At 52.2% G+C, this 15,412-nt stretch overlaps 6 protein-coding genes across 6 annotated transcripts; 4 read left to right on the top strand and 2 right to left on the bottom strand.

Moving 5' to 3' along the window:
* Positions 1 to 20: 20 nt before the first annotated feature.
* N7473_009077 (uncharacterized protein) lies at positions 21 to 1,540 on the top strand (the record flags this gene model as incomplete). Its single annotated transcript, XM_057155016.1, has 2 exons — positions 21 to 60; positions 222 to 1,540. 2 exons carry the CDS (start codon positions 21 to 23, stop codon positions 1,538 to 1,540), a joined length of 1,359 nt encoding a protein of 452 aa, XP_057006146.1.
* A 731-nt stretch (positions 1,541 to 2,271) lies between these two features.
* On the top strand, positions 2,272 to 3,181 carry N7473_009076 (uncharacterized protein; the record flags this gene model as incomplete). The annotated part of the gene is made up of 2 exons (XM_057155015.1): positions 2,272 to 2,279; positions 2,374 to 3,181. 2 exons carry the CDS (start codon positions 2,272 to 2,274, stop codon positions 3,179 to 3,181), a joined length of 816 nt encoding a protein of 271 aa, XP_057006145.1.
* Positions 3,182 to 4,626: 1,445 nt separating this feature from the next.
* N7473_009075 (translation initiation factor 2A) lies at positions 4,627 to 6,967 on the top strand (the record flags this gene model as incomplete). Its single annotated transcript, XM_057155014.1, has 5 exons — positions 4,627 to 4,651; positions 4,797 to 4,866; positions 4,939 to 5,010; positions 5,069 to 5,706; positions 5,775 to 6,967. 5 exons carry the CDS (start codon positions 4,627 to 4,629, stop codon positions 6,965 to 6,967), a joined length of 1,998 nt encoding a protein of 665 aa, XP_057006144.1.
* A 1,066-nt stretch (positions 6,968 to 8,033) lies between these two features.
* N7473_009074 (uncharacterized protein) lies at positions 8,034 to 11,230 on the bottom strand (the record flags this gene model as incomplete). Its single annotated transcript, XM_057155013.1, has 5 exons — positions 8,034 to 8,987; positions 9,124 to 9,178; positions 9,209 to 9,467; positions 9,535 to 10,167; positions 10,246 to 11,230. 5 exons carry the CDS (start codon positions 11,228 to 11,230, stop codon positions 8,034 to 8,036), a joined length of 2,886 nt encoding a protein of 961 aa, XP_057006143.1.
* Positions 11,231 to 11,897: 667 nt separating this feature from the next.
* On the top strand, positions 11,898 to 12,260 carry N7473_009073 (uncharacterized protein; the record flags this gene model as incomplete). The annotated part of the gene is made up of 2 exons (XM_057155012.1): positions 11,898 to 12,008; positions 12,126 to 12,260. 2 exons carry the CDS (start codon positions 11,898 to 11,900, stop codon positions 12,258 to 12,260), a joined length of 246 nt encoding a protein of 81 aa, XP_057006142.1.
* A 366-nt stretch (positions 12,261 to 12,626) lies between these two features.
* N7473_009072 (uncharacterized protein) lies at positions 12,627 to 15,409 on the bottom strand. The gene is made up of 2 exons (XM_057155011.1): positions 15,160 to 15,409; positions 12,627 to 15,085 (listed from the first exon to the last, which is right to left on the bottom strand). Exons 1-2 carry the CDS (start codon positions 15,216 to 15,218, stop codon positions 13,180 to 13,182), a joined length of 1,965 nt encoding a protein of 654 aa, XP_057006141.1. The 5' UTR covers positions 15,219 to 15,409; the 3' UTR covers positions 12,627 to 13,179.
* Between the last annotated feature and the right edge of the window lie 3 nt (positions 15,410 to 15,412).

Genomic DNA, 15,412 nt, shown 5'->3' with positions numbered 1-15,412 from the left:
AAGACGCCCTCTCTGTCGCGATGGCTGGTTTCAATCCTTTCCGCGCCAGAAATCCTGACGGTAAGTCAATACCCCATGTCCTCTCTCCCCTAGTCAATCCGCCACTTCCCGATAAGGCACGACCATGTCCCCATTCTCCCATCATGCTCCCCATTCCTCACGCGGTACTATCTGACTGCCATCGACAATCCGAAACGCTGATGGAGTCGTCACAATATTAGGTAGCTCCGCTGGTGCCACGACATCACCATCAATCCCTGACAATGTGTCGCTCGACATCTTCACCAAACCAGCTTCATCGGTGCCTACGCAGCTGCCCAACGGTTATCCCAAAAAACCTTCGTTGTCGCTTGAACTTGAGACCGATGACTCGACATCATCAGACGAGCAGACCGCGGATCCGTTCAATCCCGACTCTTCCGTGAGCGACACTGACAACGAGCCTGGCCACGATGGAAATATTCAGCGGAGAAGCTCCACGAGCTCGGCGCTTGATGATCGCCCGCGAGAATTCTTTGGGTCTTCTCCACACCCAGCTCCATCCGCTGATGGGTCGACGGCCACGCCATCGTTCAACTTGCCATTTGTACCTACTACTACACAGACGATTCGGTCAGGATCAGAGATTAGACTGGGCTCGGGCTCAAGCACACTGCAAGAAATCGTTCCACCACCGGTGACTCGGGATGGGGGCCAGACACAAACATCTCGATCTCCACCGGAACCAGGCACCAATACATCACCCCCAAGTCGGGCCAACAAAGAAAAGAAGCCACCACCTCCCCCGCGAAGTCATCACGGCAAACGAATTAGCACATCTACGAATGCTACAGCTAACACGAGAGTCAATGCCGCTTCTTCGTCTTCCCACACCTCACCACCTCGATCTACTAACCGCCTCTCATACCATGCCTCGTCCCCAGAGAGCCAGATCTCTACTCGCCGGGCTGGCACCCCCAATGCTAGCTCGACAAGCCAGGCCACAGGGGCAGACTACTTCTCCTTCTCGGTTTCTTCCGAGGACCAGCAGCGCGCACGAGCACCGCACTCGAGCTATCCCGCCGAATCCGTCCAGCGCAGTGCCTCTCAACACTCCCAGCATAAACGTCCACCCACACCCCCTCTTAGTCGCCGACATAGCCAGATGCGACGGTCCAAGTCTATACAGTCCAAGTCAAGCGGCAGCCGTTTGACCATGTCGTCGCGTGATTCCGAGAGCACCGACAGCTCAGGACCCCCCAGCCCAGGCCCCTCCACCCGCTCTGTGGCCTCGTCTATATCAGATCGCAAGCGCCTCAGCATGCCACCACCCTCTTCCTCTAGGTCCAGGGAGAGGGAAGCAGAGCCACGTCCTGCTCCCGGGCATTCCCTATCACCAGACTCCCTCTCACCACCCCCCACAACCACCAGATCAAATCCTCCCCCCACCCGATCGCCGTGCCTCTTCACACGGCAGTATACTGTCCGGCGGCTCGCTCGCTTCTGCAGCACCACCGCCCCCGCCACCTCCGCGCCGCGCGCGAGACTCTACTTCCCGTAGCGGCGAGGGCAGGCCGGTATCGCAGGTGCTGGGGGTTGAGGAGGCCCCTCTACCGCAGCCGTCTAATGCTCAAGATATCTTGGCTGATCTGACGCGGCTGCAGAAGGAGGTGGATGATCTGCGTGGACATTATGAGAGCCGCAAGGTTAGTCAATGATCCGGGGGCTTGGACTTAAGGCCTAGGCCTAGGCCTACGGGAGTCTGGGGTTTGGTTGTATTTACTTGTATGAATGAACGAATCTATATGGAACTGGCTATATTACAGGGGCCTGTTTGTATTTTCTATTTTCTTGCCCATTATCATATCCTGGGATTGTATCTCGTAGTCAGTGGTCTCTTAATGATCGCCCTTGTTTGCGTGGTTTCTCGTCAACTCCAGCAGTCCCGCCAGCTCCGCGCTGATTGGCTCATTCCCCAGCCCGACATGACGTCGCCGCAAATGGCCCAATGGGTCCCTTTTGCTCCCCGCAATTTCCGTCGTTTTTGGACTTTGGGTCACTTCTTTTAATCCTCTTCATATCTCCTCCTCTTCTACAAGCTCCCTTGAAACACGCTGCAAGCTCTGCGATAACTCCTTCTTGTGCCCACCCGGTGGTCAGATTTGACTCAACCTCAGGCACAGTTCCAGATACATCGAACAGAAGATACGACCGAGTCAATCGCCACGATGACCACGCCTACTCTGATCAATCTTCCCCCTCCCCCCCTCTGACCCCGTCACTCCCTCGGACATGGGCCCGTAAGAATAATCCCTTCCCTTGAAAATCCAATCCCTCTTGAATGTCTTCCATGCTACAAACCCTGCATCAATATCACAGCTAACCATCCATCAGTGGCACCCCCAATTCCGGCACAACCTCCCTCTCAGCTCTCTCCACAACCGCCATCAAAGACGGCCACCAAGGCGCGCCCTTCCCACACTCCCGCGGCCACGCCCACCAATCCTCATCCGCCTCAACCTCCTCCACAACTACTCTCGAAGCCGAGCGTGCAGACCGCATCTCCCGCCTCGCCGGTCTCGAGCGTGTCGCAACCGCTCGCGCCGGCGGTGCCTCCCCAGCCAGCCATATCCCAACCTCCTATGTCCCAGGCTACTTCGATAGCCACGCGCTTAAGGAGCGCAGCACCGTCGGCAGCGCCAGTGCAACCGGTAGCATCGGCCATACGACCTGGGCATCGGGCAGCGAGGCATTCTCCGCAGACAAAATGAGCGAGGACGTCGACGCAGACGACCACGATAGTGTGGGCAATGTCAGTGATGAGGGTAACGCCAGTCTTGTTGGGTTTGGCGAGGGCGCTAATAGTACCATTTCTGGGCCCACGAGTCGTCCTGTTGGGCTGAATCGGATGTCGTCTGGTGGTGCCCGACCAACTAGTATGGGGAGTGCCGGTGTGAACCCGAATGTGGGCCGTGCCAACCCGTTGGCTAGTTACATTCAGCAACAGCAGCAGCAGTATGGAGGGGATAGTGCGATGGCATCGTCTAGTTTGGCGGGTTCTATTACACCTGAGCCTGTTCCTGAGGATGCGCGGATGGTCAATGGGATGACCTTTGATGAAGATGTTGTTGATACTACTGTTCGCACACCGAGATTGGCTACTCCGAATCGCAGCCCGAGTGGACTGGATACTCGTGATTAGGGGGCTCCATATTTGTGGAAAACCCTTGGTCGGTTCGAGAATAGCCATTCGTTGGAGACTTGAGGTAGAAGACTGAGAGAGAGCTCGAGTGGTGATTTCTTTGATCTTTTCGATCCTTAGAAATGCCATGTGGTGGAATACTGAAACTTTCTGTGTTTTTTCTTTGTCTTTGTCACTCTTCTTTTCTTAGCCTCTATTTGATGGCTGGTGAAACTTGTGGGATGTATTTCTATGAGAGGTACTAGGCTCGGGCTTGAGTGATACTGGCACTGGAGAACGTGAAGGGGGTTGGATATGATTTATGTGTATGTGATATGATACTTTTCAGCGCAGTTTAGCAATTACTTTTTGGTTTCCTTGTGTGTTTTTCTAGGTGGTGGCTTGATTTGTGTTTGTCCGGTGCAGTGGATGGGGACCCAGTGGGAGTGGCGTTGGTTTGATATGTGTACTCTGTCAAGACTGTATGACAAGATGATCAAATTGGAATCATAGTACTTGGAGCATATAGTGATTAAGATTCTTTGATGCAAGGTATCTTGTTAATTCAATGATCACGTACTGTATAAATTGCGGTAGACTCTGGGTGGCGTTGCCTTGATATAGGCACGTGTCAAGTACACTATAACATCTGAGATGATTTCCATCCCACATTCTCAATAGAAACAATTTAATAGAAGACATAAATAATCAATACTATCATCAATATATAGAAGTCTTCAATCACTACCCATCTATACCCATCGCCTAGGCCCTTCGGCCCAGCCCGCAGCAGACCAACATGACGGCATGCCGCCTCCGAAAAGGGCCCACGCCCCCCCAAAACCGCGCCAACACCCGAATTTTCAATCTCTTTCACCTCTTTCCACCCTTTCATCCCCCACTCCTCCCAAAAACCACCACCTTAACTCCTCTTCTCCTCCCTCCACACTCTCCCACCCCTCCTCCTCCTCCTCCCCTCTTCGGATCTCCCAACCCTACGCCCACCTGCTGGCATTGACTTGTCTAGCAAATCCGATAGAGAGAAAAACTCCGACCCACGTCTTTTTCTTGCCCTGCCTAACCCGCTACACGAAACTCCGCCACTTGCCTTGCTTCGCCGCCGCGCAATTGAGTTTCGCGACAAAGTCGATTCTTGCACGCTCAAGCAACCACCCCGAATAACATTCCGTCGTCGCTGTATCGATCGTGCTGTAAAGGCCGGTTTTTACTGTTCGCCTCGCCTTTTTTTTCGTCACACGTACGCCGATAACGCTGCCTGGGTGATTTGATTTTCAAGCCAGGTCGTTCCCGCCGCTTTTTTTTTCAACGTCCGCTCTGAGCTGTGTACACGGGTTTCTTTACTCGTTTACCGGATTTTTTGAGCTGGGTATTTGATTTCCTGAGTGGAACGGAATTTTCTCTGTCTTTGCGTGGTTCAAAACTCGATCCTGCAAGTCGATTTCAAGATGGCGGCTCCCACACAGCTTGCTTGTATGTTTACCCTCTCTGCTTGCCTTGCGCCTTCTCCTCTTCCATTTGATACTTTCCGCTCCTCGCGGTTGATAGACTGGTTGAGTGGATGAGTGACATGGCGGCTTTGGATCTCTGGTTGGGCATTATACTGATTGGGCGCTAGACCGAACTCTCAAGGGGATTGGCATCATGGATGCTGCCCCCGTTTATGAGCCTCTGCCTGGGTTTGCGCGGTAAGATCATAGCTGTATTCCATGAAGGAAATGATGAATGGCCTGGCTGACTCGTGTTTTTACCCGGTTTAGACCCGAGGGAAACCTCCGCTGCGGTGCTTACTCGCCTTGCGGCCGTTACTACGCATGGGCGTCGCCTGAAAAGTAAGCATGCCTATTCAGTTCTCTCCCTTTGATCTGATCTAACCCAGTTTGATGATAGGGTCACCATTGTGGATGCCTCGGTTGGCCACACCGTCTCAACCATCCTCGCCGAAAACGTGTTCGAGTTGGGCTTCTCCCCTCTCGGCACCTACGTGATCACCTGGCAACGGCCCACCAAGGACGCCAACGGCGATGCTACGAAGAACCTCAAGGTCTGGCGTGCGGTTGAGGCTGGAGACGAGCACTCCGTTGTGGGACAATTTGTGCAGAAGTCGCAGACCGGCTGGAACTTGCAATACACCCCCGATGAGAAGCTGTGTGCCCGCGTTGTGACCAACGAGGTCCAGTTCTACCAGAGTGATAACCTGTCGTCGGTGTGGAATAAGCTGCGTGTGGAGGGGGTGGCGGACTTTGCCCTCTCGCCGGGTCAGACCCAGTCCATCGCGGTCTTCATTCCCGAGCGTAAGGGCCAGCCCGCTGCCGTCAAGGTGTTTATCGTGCCTCAGTTTGGTGCTCCTGTCTCGCAGAAGAACTTCTTCAAGGGCGACAAGGTTCAGTTGAAGTGGAACTCCTCCGGTACCACTTTGATTGTGCTTGCGCAGACTGAGGTCGATAAGACTGGTAAGAGCTACTACGGTGAGACTACGCTGTACCTGCTCAGTGCCAGTGGCGCCTTTGACTCTCGAGTCGATCTCGGTATGTGATATTCTTGGACTGTATCCCTACCAATTTGAGCAAATTAGCTAACAAGAATGCTTCCACAGACAAAGATGGCCCCATTCATGATGTGAGTTGGAACCCCAACTCCAAGGAGTTTGGTGTTGTCTATGGCTACATGCCCGCCAAGACTACCATCTTCAACGTGCGTGGCAAGCCCACGCACAATTTCCCCCTGAGCCCGCGGAATACCATTCTGTTCTCGCCCCACGGACGTTTCGTCCTGGTTGCCGGTTTCGGTAACCTGGCAGGTCAGATGGATCTCTATGATATGGAGAAAAACTTCCACAAGATTGCCACCGTGGAGGCCTCCAACGCCAGCGTGTGCAACTGGTCCCCCGATGGCCAGTTCATCCTGACTGCGACCACCAGCCCTCGCCTGCGTGTCGACAACGGTATCCGCATCTGGCACGTCAGCGGCAGCCTCGTGTACAACGAGGAGATGACCGAGCTCTACGATGTCTGCTGGCGTCCACAAAGCATCACCCAGCACCCGCTGGGCGACCCCTTCACCAAGCTGCCCGTACCGCACCCCTCCGCCACCGCGTACTTGGCCACCCGCAAGGCCCCCGTCAAGCCCGCCGGTGCCTATCGTCCCCCCGGTGCCCGCGGCCAACTGACTCCTCTTGCCTTCAAGCGTGAAGACCAGGGTGGTGCCGCGTTCATCCGCGAGGGTCTCCCCGGCGCTGGTGCCGCCAGCGTCAACGGCTTCGGCAAGCCCCGCCGCCGTGAGATTCCCGGCGCTGAGCCCGTCGAGGAGTACCTGCCCCCAGGTGCCGCGCCTGGCGGCGGTGTTGCCCTCCCTCCTGGTGCAGACAACGAGAAACTCTCCAAGTCCGCCGCCAAGAACAAGAAGAAGCGCGAGGCCGCCAAGAAGGCTCGCGAGGACGGCGACCACACTCCCCCGGCCAATGCCCCTACCGGCCCTAGCCCCAACCGTGGCCGTGGCAAGAACAATGGCTCCCCAGTGAACGGCTCTAACAAGGCTGCTCCTGCTCCAGCCCCTGCTGCTGCCCCTGCTCCTGCTGCTGCCCCTGCTCCTGTTGCTGCCCCCGCACCTGCTGTGGACCCCTCCGCCCAGGACAAGAAGATCCGTGGCCTCCTTAAGAAGATCCGTGCCATCGACGAGCTGAAGATGCGTCTGGCTGGCGGTGAGAAGCTGGAGGATACGCAGATGAAGAAGATCCAGACCGAAGATGCGGTTCGCAAGGAACTCGAGGCCGTTGGGTACAGCGGTTAGATTTACCTGCAGAATGTCAACTTTGGTCCACGGGCTTCTAGAGAGTGTACTTGTTGACGCTCGTTCTGGTACTGATCCCGGTTCTGCTTCTCGTGCTGGTGTCGGTGTTGATTGTATGGACTGGAGGCTGGGTTGCGCATTGGCGTGGCTGTGCTATACGTCTTGTGTATAGTGCGTTTATTCTTCTTTGCATACACCCTCCCCAGGCCTGTATAGATGCCTGAAAATAGAAATTTTGAAACTTTACTTCCTGACTGAATTCTCGTAGCCATCCATGGTAGTACTGTACTGTATGTCGATAACCCACGTGGCACCCTGTTGATGTCAATATTTGTATCAGATTTGGTATTAAGCTATTTCCGTCACTACCTCACCTCACCAAATCGTTTCCTTACCCCGACTTTTCGCCTTTTCGCCTTTTCGCAACATTCGTCAAAATGCAATACCCCAAGATCCTGGTTCGACAGAAGATCTCTACGAGGACACTACGACCCCGGCAAGCTTATCACCTTCCCAAGTGGCTCTCGCTGGAGAATCGAGTCACGCCTTAACCAAGATACCCACCAGTCAAAAGGCCAATTACAGTCATTCTCGAAATCGGCTTGACCAGTACGGAGTACACACTGAGACTCTCTTTCCCGGCCCCACCGCCAAGACCTTAGCACAGATCATCTATTGAGCGAGCCGGAGTAAATTGAGGGCTCAGTGCAGGGGCCGTGTTCACTTAGGGGATTCAGTATCGTAAAATGCGCCTCGTATGATACGGTAACTAGAGGTGTAAAAATACACAAACTTGCAACCCGAGAGTGTCGCTAATCACCACACATCAGGCTAAAAGAAGCGCTGGTGCTTGATTTGTAGATCTTTCGCCGCCTACTAAGTAGTCTCAACTCACTCTCAGCATGCACGGCATATATAAATATTCATAAATTCGTCTTGACCAATACTCAGTTGCTATATATCTATTTTCGAATCAAGGGTCTCAGTCTCGGTCAAATGCACTATCACTCACCGAACGCATCATTATAATAAGCTCAGAATAAAGTCGAAATTTTCTATAAAAGGGCTATCCACCACGTTCCATCTGTATGTTTAGCTCATCCAATTTGCCCCTAACCCACCGTGTCTTATTATGGTCTGAGCCCAGTGTTTTCTTAAACCCTGCCAGTGCTCGTTGGTACATCTCCTCTGCCTTTTTAAGCTTCCCTTGATCTTTGTAGAGAAGCCCAAGGTTGCCGACAGTGTTGAGTGTAGACATGTGCTCTAAGCCGAGGACCTTCTCTTTGCCTGTCAGGGCTCGCCGGTACATCTCTTCTGCCAGCAGTAGCTTTCCTTGATCCTTGTAGAGGTTGCCAAGGTTAGTGACTGTACCAAGAGTGGACGTGTGTTCAAGACCGAGGGCATTCTCCCTGCCCAGCAATGCTCGCTGGTACATCTGCTCTGCCGGCTCTAGCTTTCCCTGAATTCTATATAGATTCCCAATGTTGTTGAATATGCTGAGAGTGGACGGACATTCTGGACCGAGAGTCTTCTCCCTCCCCGACAGTGCTCGCTGGTACATCTCAGCTGCGCGGTCTAGCTTCCCCTGCGCAACGCAGAGATTGCCGATATTGTTGACTGTGCCCAGAGTAGACGTATGTTTCGGACCAAGGACCTTCTCCCTACCCAAAAGTGCTCGCTGGTACATCTCTTCTGCCTCTCTGAGCTTCCCCTGCTCTTTGTAGAGATTACCGAGGCAGTTGACTGTGTCAAGAGTGGACGTATGTTCCGGACTAAGGGTCTTCTCCCTGCCTAACAGCGCTCGCTGGAACATCTCCTCTGCCTCTTTTAGACTCCCCTGCTCGAAGTATAGCTCTCCTAAACCATGAAATGCTCCCCAAATCGCAAAATCACAGTTAAACCAATCCCCACGACAGACGTGACGTGCATGCGGAATTAGCCGTTGCTGAAGTTCAGGATAATTTCTATCCCTTGCTTCAGGGATAGCGTGTCCGACAGCTATGAGTGCCATCTTCCTTAGCTGGAGTGAACTAATGTTCTCGTCCGAACTGGCAACGTGAAGACACCAGTTTTGTACCACAGAATGCATCAAATAACCCCCCCCTATGTGGCTTCATCTCAAGAAGGGAGAACTCGAGAAGAGTTCTCACACTGACATTAAATGCAAGGCCGCTTGCCGTGATCCTCTTGAGCCACAGTGGGACATCTGAACTATAACAACAGCCCTGTATCAATTCATACCAGAGATCTCGATTATCAAAGTGGGCAAGCAGCAATAGCAGCTTCGCTGCGTCTGTATCCCGCTTTTTGATCTCATAATACGAGATCATCCATGTCTGCAGCATGTTGCCTTGTTGATACTGGCGTATAGGACTCGACTGCAGCTGTAGGTCGGACCATGATTCTTGGTAATACTCCAAATACTCTGTGGTATTGATTCCAGTTTCACGCATAAAGGCCCCAGCGATGACAATCGCTAATGGAAGTCCGTCTAGACGACCTGTAAGAACAAGAATATCTATGTATGTTAGTATCATAAATCAAATGTCTGTATTAGGCTTAAGTACCTATATCGCTCTCAAGGCCTGGGGTAGTATTTCGTGCTGAGAGGCGACTGCTTTGCAAGAGCAGCTGGATTGCATCATTAGATTCAAGTTTGTTGATTGGGAAAGATTTCCCTAACTCAGCCAAGCTTTGAAGGCGAGTAGTAATAAGAATAGAACCCTGATCGGCGGCGGGGAAAAATTCTCCGATATCATATGCGTCACCAACAGTGCCGGAGGGGGAGTATTGGTCAATGTTGTCAAAAATGATTAGCCAGCGTGAGTTTCCCTCTATTGCTAGCCACCGTAACACTTTCATAGCCCGTTGTTCTATCTCCTTTTTATTCGCCTCCTCGTTATTCAAGGACTGTCCGGGTAACAGGGGCAAGATTGAGCTTAGAGATTGTAAAAGCGTGCCTCGGTCTTTGCCACTTAGCCAAAAGATAGCAGTGAAATCATGTTTATGATCTCGCGCGAAACGAATCGCCAGTTGTGTCTTCCCTATTCCCCCAAGGCCATGGAGAATAGCGACTTTTCGTGATTGCAAATCCGTGGGTCGTAAATACTCCCAGAGTTGATCTAGCTCGTCCTGCCGTCCTAGGAAATTCTCAATCACTAGAACAGCGGTTATATTGAACGGGACGTTGAAGCAAGCATCTAAATATATAAAGAACATTCAGTAGCAAATTCGAAGTAACTCTCGAAGTCTTATATATTGAAGGCTTGGTCTCTTACCGCGGTCTGCAAGAGTTTCTCGTGCGGTTAGGATACTGTTGGTTTGATCGATTGGGACTATCAAGAGAAGCTCTTTCGCATAAGCTGCCGCCGCTGCTGCCGCATATCCTTGCCATTCTTTACTTTTGTGTGAGTCGGCATAATCACAGATGCCCCGAATGACCAGACATGGAAAATCATTCATGAGTCCCGCGGCTTCCATGTCCACACAATATATGCCAAATTCCCGGGCTAGCTGATCCCGCCGCTTCCCATCCTTCACCACCTGATTAGCAGATCCAATAAGTCCGTAGTGGATGACTGGTTCTTGATGGCCTCGTGTGGGCCGCCGAAGCAGTTTAGATCGATCGCAATTGACACACAAATCAGATTGGGCATGATCATAGTCTGCTTGGAATAAAAGGTCCTCTTGGATTGGTCGCGTGAAGATTTCTGCATTGTGGGGCATCATTTTGGCTTGGACATTGGAGACGAACTCAGATATTCTACTACCTTTCGTGTAGTGATGTGCTCGGAGGGTAGTTAGGGCAGTTAACATAGTTTTAGGTGGCCGGTTGAGCATCCCGATCCGCTGGAAATTACCTTCGTTCAACGTTTTACCAAGATCGTATTGGATTACGCCTCCACAAGTGTCCGTCGGTTGGCTCACTACTATATCCCCTAGTCGAATATCCGCAATGCCACTTGGTACTCCTCCTCCGATGCCGACTAGTAGACCAATGCGGATGGAGCGAAAACTAGACAACAACTGCGTCCCAACTGTTGCAGCCGACGTGCTGCCATATGCTCCACTCGGCAAGCTAGCAATGACAATGTTGTGTCCCCCGATGCGTCCAAGAATATATGTATTCTGATCTGTTGGCTGACGAGGTAAGGGGGGATGTTCTTCGTCCAACATCAGCTTCGCAGCGGCCGTCTCCACCGGCAACGCGCATATCCATCCGACAGAGTAATCGTGATTGGATAGGCGGATCCTGGACTCCATAATGCAAAATCGATGATGTACCATAAGCCATGAAATATGAGTTTTGTAGTTTTGTACGTACGGGGGAGAGGTAGAGTAAAGCTCTTAACCTTAGGTATGGGAATGGTCACCTGGGCAAGAAGGCGGGGGTGGGTTGAGGCGCCAGATGGTGTTTCCTCCATGCTCTGTATAAATGTTCCGTGGAATTCCATGGGATTCCATCTAATTTTTTTTCATACACATCGTGTATTCTTACGATGCAAGACGCTGTAATATAACGGCGCATTCTAACGCAACATTCAATTAACGTGGGACGCCCAGTAGCGACGCTAAGGCCTTAGCGGTAGGGCCGAGAAAGAGTGTCAGTGTATATTGGTCAACGCAATTTCGAGAATGACTATACCAAGCTAGGCTACTATCAAACTACGCTGCATAAAGCTCAGCCCTTCATCCAAAGCCAAAATCGAAGCATTCTTACGGGTTTATCTCCAGATCCCTTACGTTGGTACAGAGTTTGAGGATCATGCTACTCGCGCCGAGCAAGCGAGGACTTGGGAGCCGCGTGAGCTCTATGCGTATCGGACTCTTAGTCAGGATGAGAGGGTTTCGGGGTTTACGCCCTAATTACTGGACTCTGAGGTGTTGAGACAGGATCCCTCGGGGCGTGTTCCTGGGGGTTTTCTTGTGCATGTTCTTTGGGAAATTGTTCCGGGACTTGCGCTGGGTGAAGACCCTTGGAAGGCGGATGGTTTTGGGGAACGAAGTAGGGATGAAAGAGACGAGATTCGCGCAGTTTTTCGTAAAACTTTTGGGTGAGCCTACAGCTCTCTTTCCTGCCCTGTCCTGTCGAGCCTGTTTCTTGACAAACATCTAACCTATCAACTATATCTTTTCTTGGGTACTGGGTCGGATTCAGCGGTGGTGCGGAGAAAAGGACTTGCCTTGGTCAGAGACTTGGCTGACTGCGTATGATCTTGTTAAAGTTCCTGTTACTGATGGGTGGGCACAGTCTGATTGGAATGGGGATACCCGGTTGTGGGAAACTAGGTAGGTTCTTAGGTCGTCGTTATTACTATCGGTTCGCTAGTCCTGGAGCCGCATGAACAGGTAAGGTCCATATATAGCACGACAAAGAGGCCTGAATATGCTATCTTGAAAGACCTAGCGGATACTAGATATAGGTAAGGTTGGGGCTCCTCGCACAACACGCCATACCCCCAAATATGCTTCAACTTCTTGTTTTTCAGAAGATCTTCCTAAATGTCTTTCGAACTACCATTCTTGATGGCCTAGGTTTCTTCTTGGTCTATGGTTCAAGCTCATGTCTGGTAAGATATTGTTTGAAAGTCTATCGGAGTTTCAAACTTATAGAACCTTACTGCAAAAGAATAGCATGTATTATGGAAAATAATGATTTACACTCTCTTATTCACATCCGAAAGGGAGATAGGGTGTTGCGAGAAGCCTCAACCTATATCTACCTAGAGCAACCTTGCCTCAAAGAACAGGTTTGAAATGATGTCCCATCCATGCCAATCCACACTGCATCCAACTCCCGGCCTGTCTCACCGCACTACCAACCACGCCCACGATGTGAGTAATCGTCCAAGGACAGATCGGTGGTTCATGGAGGTAATCGGGCAAGAGCAGGTGAACCCGGGAAATCAAACACGAGTGCCGCAACATAACATGTATATCGCGAGGACAAGATGTGCCGTGGCGTGAAGCACGAAGCTTCGTTGAAGATGGTGGTTTGATATATCGCATCCGATACAGAGCTTATTCACTTCCGAAGAAGCGAATTTCAAGGCATGGTCCTCGCCTTGCGCTCCACCTTACAGCGCGAATGATGTATCTGGTTCCTATGTGAAAGATGAAATAGTTAGGTTGAGGAATAATAGAACAGGTTAATATATTTCGTTCCTTGGTGCATGGGTATCATCTATGGTGTGTCCGATGCCCTTGCCAAATTAAGTGAAGATGCGAGCTCGCTTCACCGGGCTGGCACCCACGCGTAGAGACCCAGTGCCGTTGGCCATGCCGTTCAACAGACGGCCCATACCCTCCACGTCCAGTTCACCTCGGCGCAGCTTCATCTGGTCTGATTCCAGATCAACTTCTTGTTTCGCGACTTGAGTTGTGGGGACGATCTCCTCAGACTCGACCAACCGAGGGGCAAGAATCACAATTTGGTGCTCGGCAGCCACGAGGACGTCGAATTTCTGAGGCTCGGCGGCTCGAGAGCGACGGGCCGGTGCAGGTAGATGGCCAATTGCTTGGAAGTTCTCTCCCATCAGGTTCACGACCGGGAATGGGGTCACGCGGCACCGATTTGAGGCGTCAAAGGTACCAGTTGCCTTGACTGCGTTACGCCAGAGAGAAAGCAAGCTTGGAATCACTGCACTGTGCTGGCCATGTCGTAGCAGAATCGATTCGTCGGCCAGGTCATGAGAGACGTTGGTCTGGCAGACAGAGATCTGGCCACGAAGTGATGGGCTGGTGGCGGTCATCGATCCCTTTAGCAGCGTGTCTTCACGAACTCGTCTCGTAGAGGGAGTCATCGGGGCAAATCGTGATCGCTGCTCCGCGTCCGACTGGGTGTTGGTCAAGGGAGCTACAATACGTCCACTGACCGCATATGTAGTCAAGGAGCCTCCAGTCACACCTTGTACATTAGACTGACGGTGCAGCGGGCCCTTGGTCGTTCCTGGGCCAGCACCTTCGATATCCCAGACTCCCCATTCGCCATCTGCCAGTAGAACCATGACGGCTCGTCCACCGAGGACCCAGTCAGCATCGATGATGGTCTTACGGCGGATAAGGCCTGTCGGCCCTTGCTCGAAGCCGGGGTACAGGCTGATCAGCCATCGGCCTTCGGTGTCAATACTTTCGTATTCATCCTGGGAATTTGACCCCCGCCGCCCACCCTTTGGAGAGGACTTCTGGACTGAAAAGCACGAGTATACTTTCACGCAACCACTGTGGAAGGCCACCAATAGATTCGAATGACGAGCCGAAGGGTAAGCAGAAGGATTGAAAGAAATGGTCTGAGCCGGTGAGGGCAAGGTTCGCCGTTGAGAAACAAGGTCCTCTTCTACCAGCCGGTAGAGCACACTCTGACCAGAAGACTCCTCTTGGAGAGGAATCCGATGGATCAAGAGGGCACCTGATCCCTCTGCTGAGTGTGTGGCAACTAGAAGGTCCCATTTACCGGAGCATTCATCTCGGCTTCGTGACTTTCGGCGAGCTTGCTCGTCCTCAGACTCCTGGCAAGTGAATGTGAGAGAGACACCCCTCGGGATATCCTGGTGTGTGACGCCTCCGTTGACTGTGACTTTTTGAATTTTCCAGCTCTTGGAATCCTTCTGGGCTGGGTGAGGTGGGACAAGTGGTAAAGTTACTACCCGAGTTGAAAGGTCTGAGCAGACTGCCGCCACATAAATTGTGTCCTTTGCGACTGTCGGGAACGGGTCGAGAGGCGAGCGTGCCTCCTCAGGAAGGAGACGGGGGACTGCCACATCGAGAACACGGCTTCCCAAAGGGATGTCAATCTGACGCAAGATCGGTTCGAACGGGAATGCAGGGTCGACTTCAGATTCCTCCGTAGCAAAGTCATAGCTGGGCTCTTCTGTGGATGTAGGGGCCGCGGGTGCCTCGTCTTCGTCGGAGTCGATAATCATGACCGCATCGTCACCATCGTTCTTTGCGCTTTTCGCATGCGTTGAGGGCGCGGCCTCCTTCAATGCTGAGAATTCCTTTCCTCCCCTCCACACAATCTTCAGGCCGGTCTCGTAGCCATAAACGATGATCGAAGAGCCATTGGGTGACCGCAAGGGGTAGGCTTTGGCCGCATGGATACGATGGGGGAGTCGGTAGCTAAAGATTTGTCGGAATCACGTTAGCCTTGAAGAAGCTGGCATAGCGGGAAAAAGTTTGAGGGCGGTGCATACCAAAGCTGCAAATCATCTTCTCTGGGCCGCACAAGCGGGTCAACGGGGAAAGAAGGCATGGCGCAAACGATCTGACGGTGTGCGAGTGAGACCTCTAGGCACAAGCGCGCCGGTCGGCACGACAATATTAATTGACGAGAGCGGTCTCGATAGCTCGACCTAGTTAGTCTAGATTTGTCGCAAAGATCTGTAAGATTGAGCAGAGGTTGTGCTGGGAGAGAGTAGTGGTGGTAGTGGTTGAGTGGAGGAGATG

Source organism: Penicillium subrubescens, assembly GCF_028828155.1.
Source record: "Penicillium subrubescens strain IBT 31985 chromosome Unknown utg000006l_segment0_segment0, whole genome shotgun sequence".
NCBI classification, from domain to species: domain Eukaryota; kingdom Fungi; phylum Ascomycota; class Eurotiomycetes; order Eurotiales; family Aspergillaceae; genus Penicillium; species Penicillium subrubescens.
Note: the sequence above shows the minus strand (reverse complement) of the source record. Positions and strands in the feature narration are given on the sequence as shown.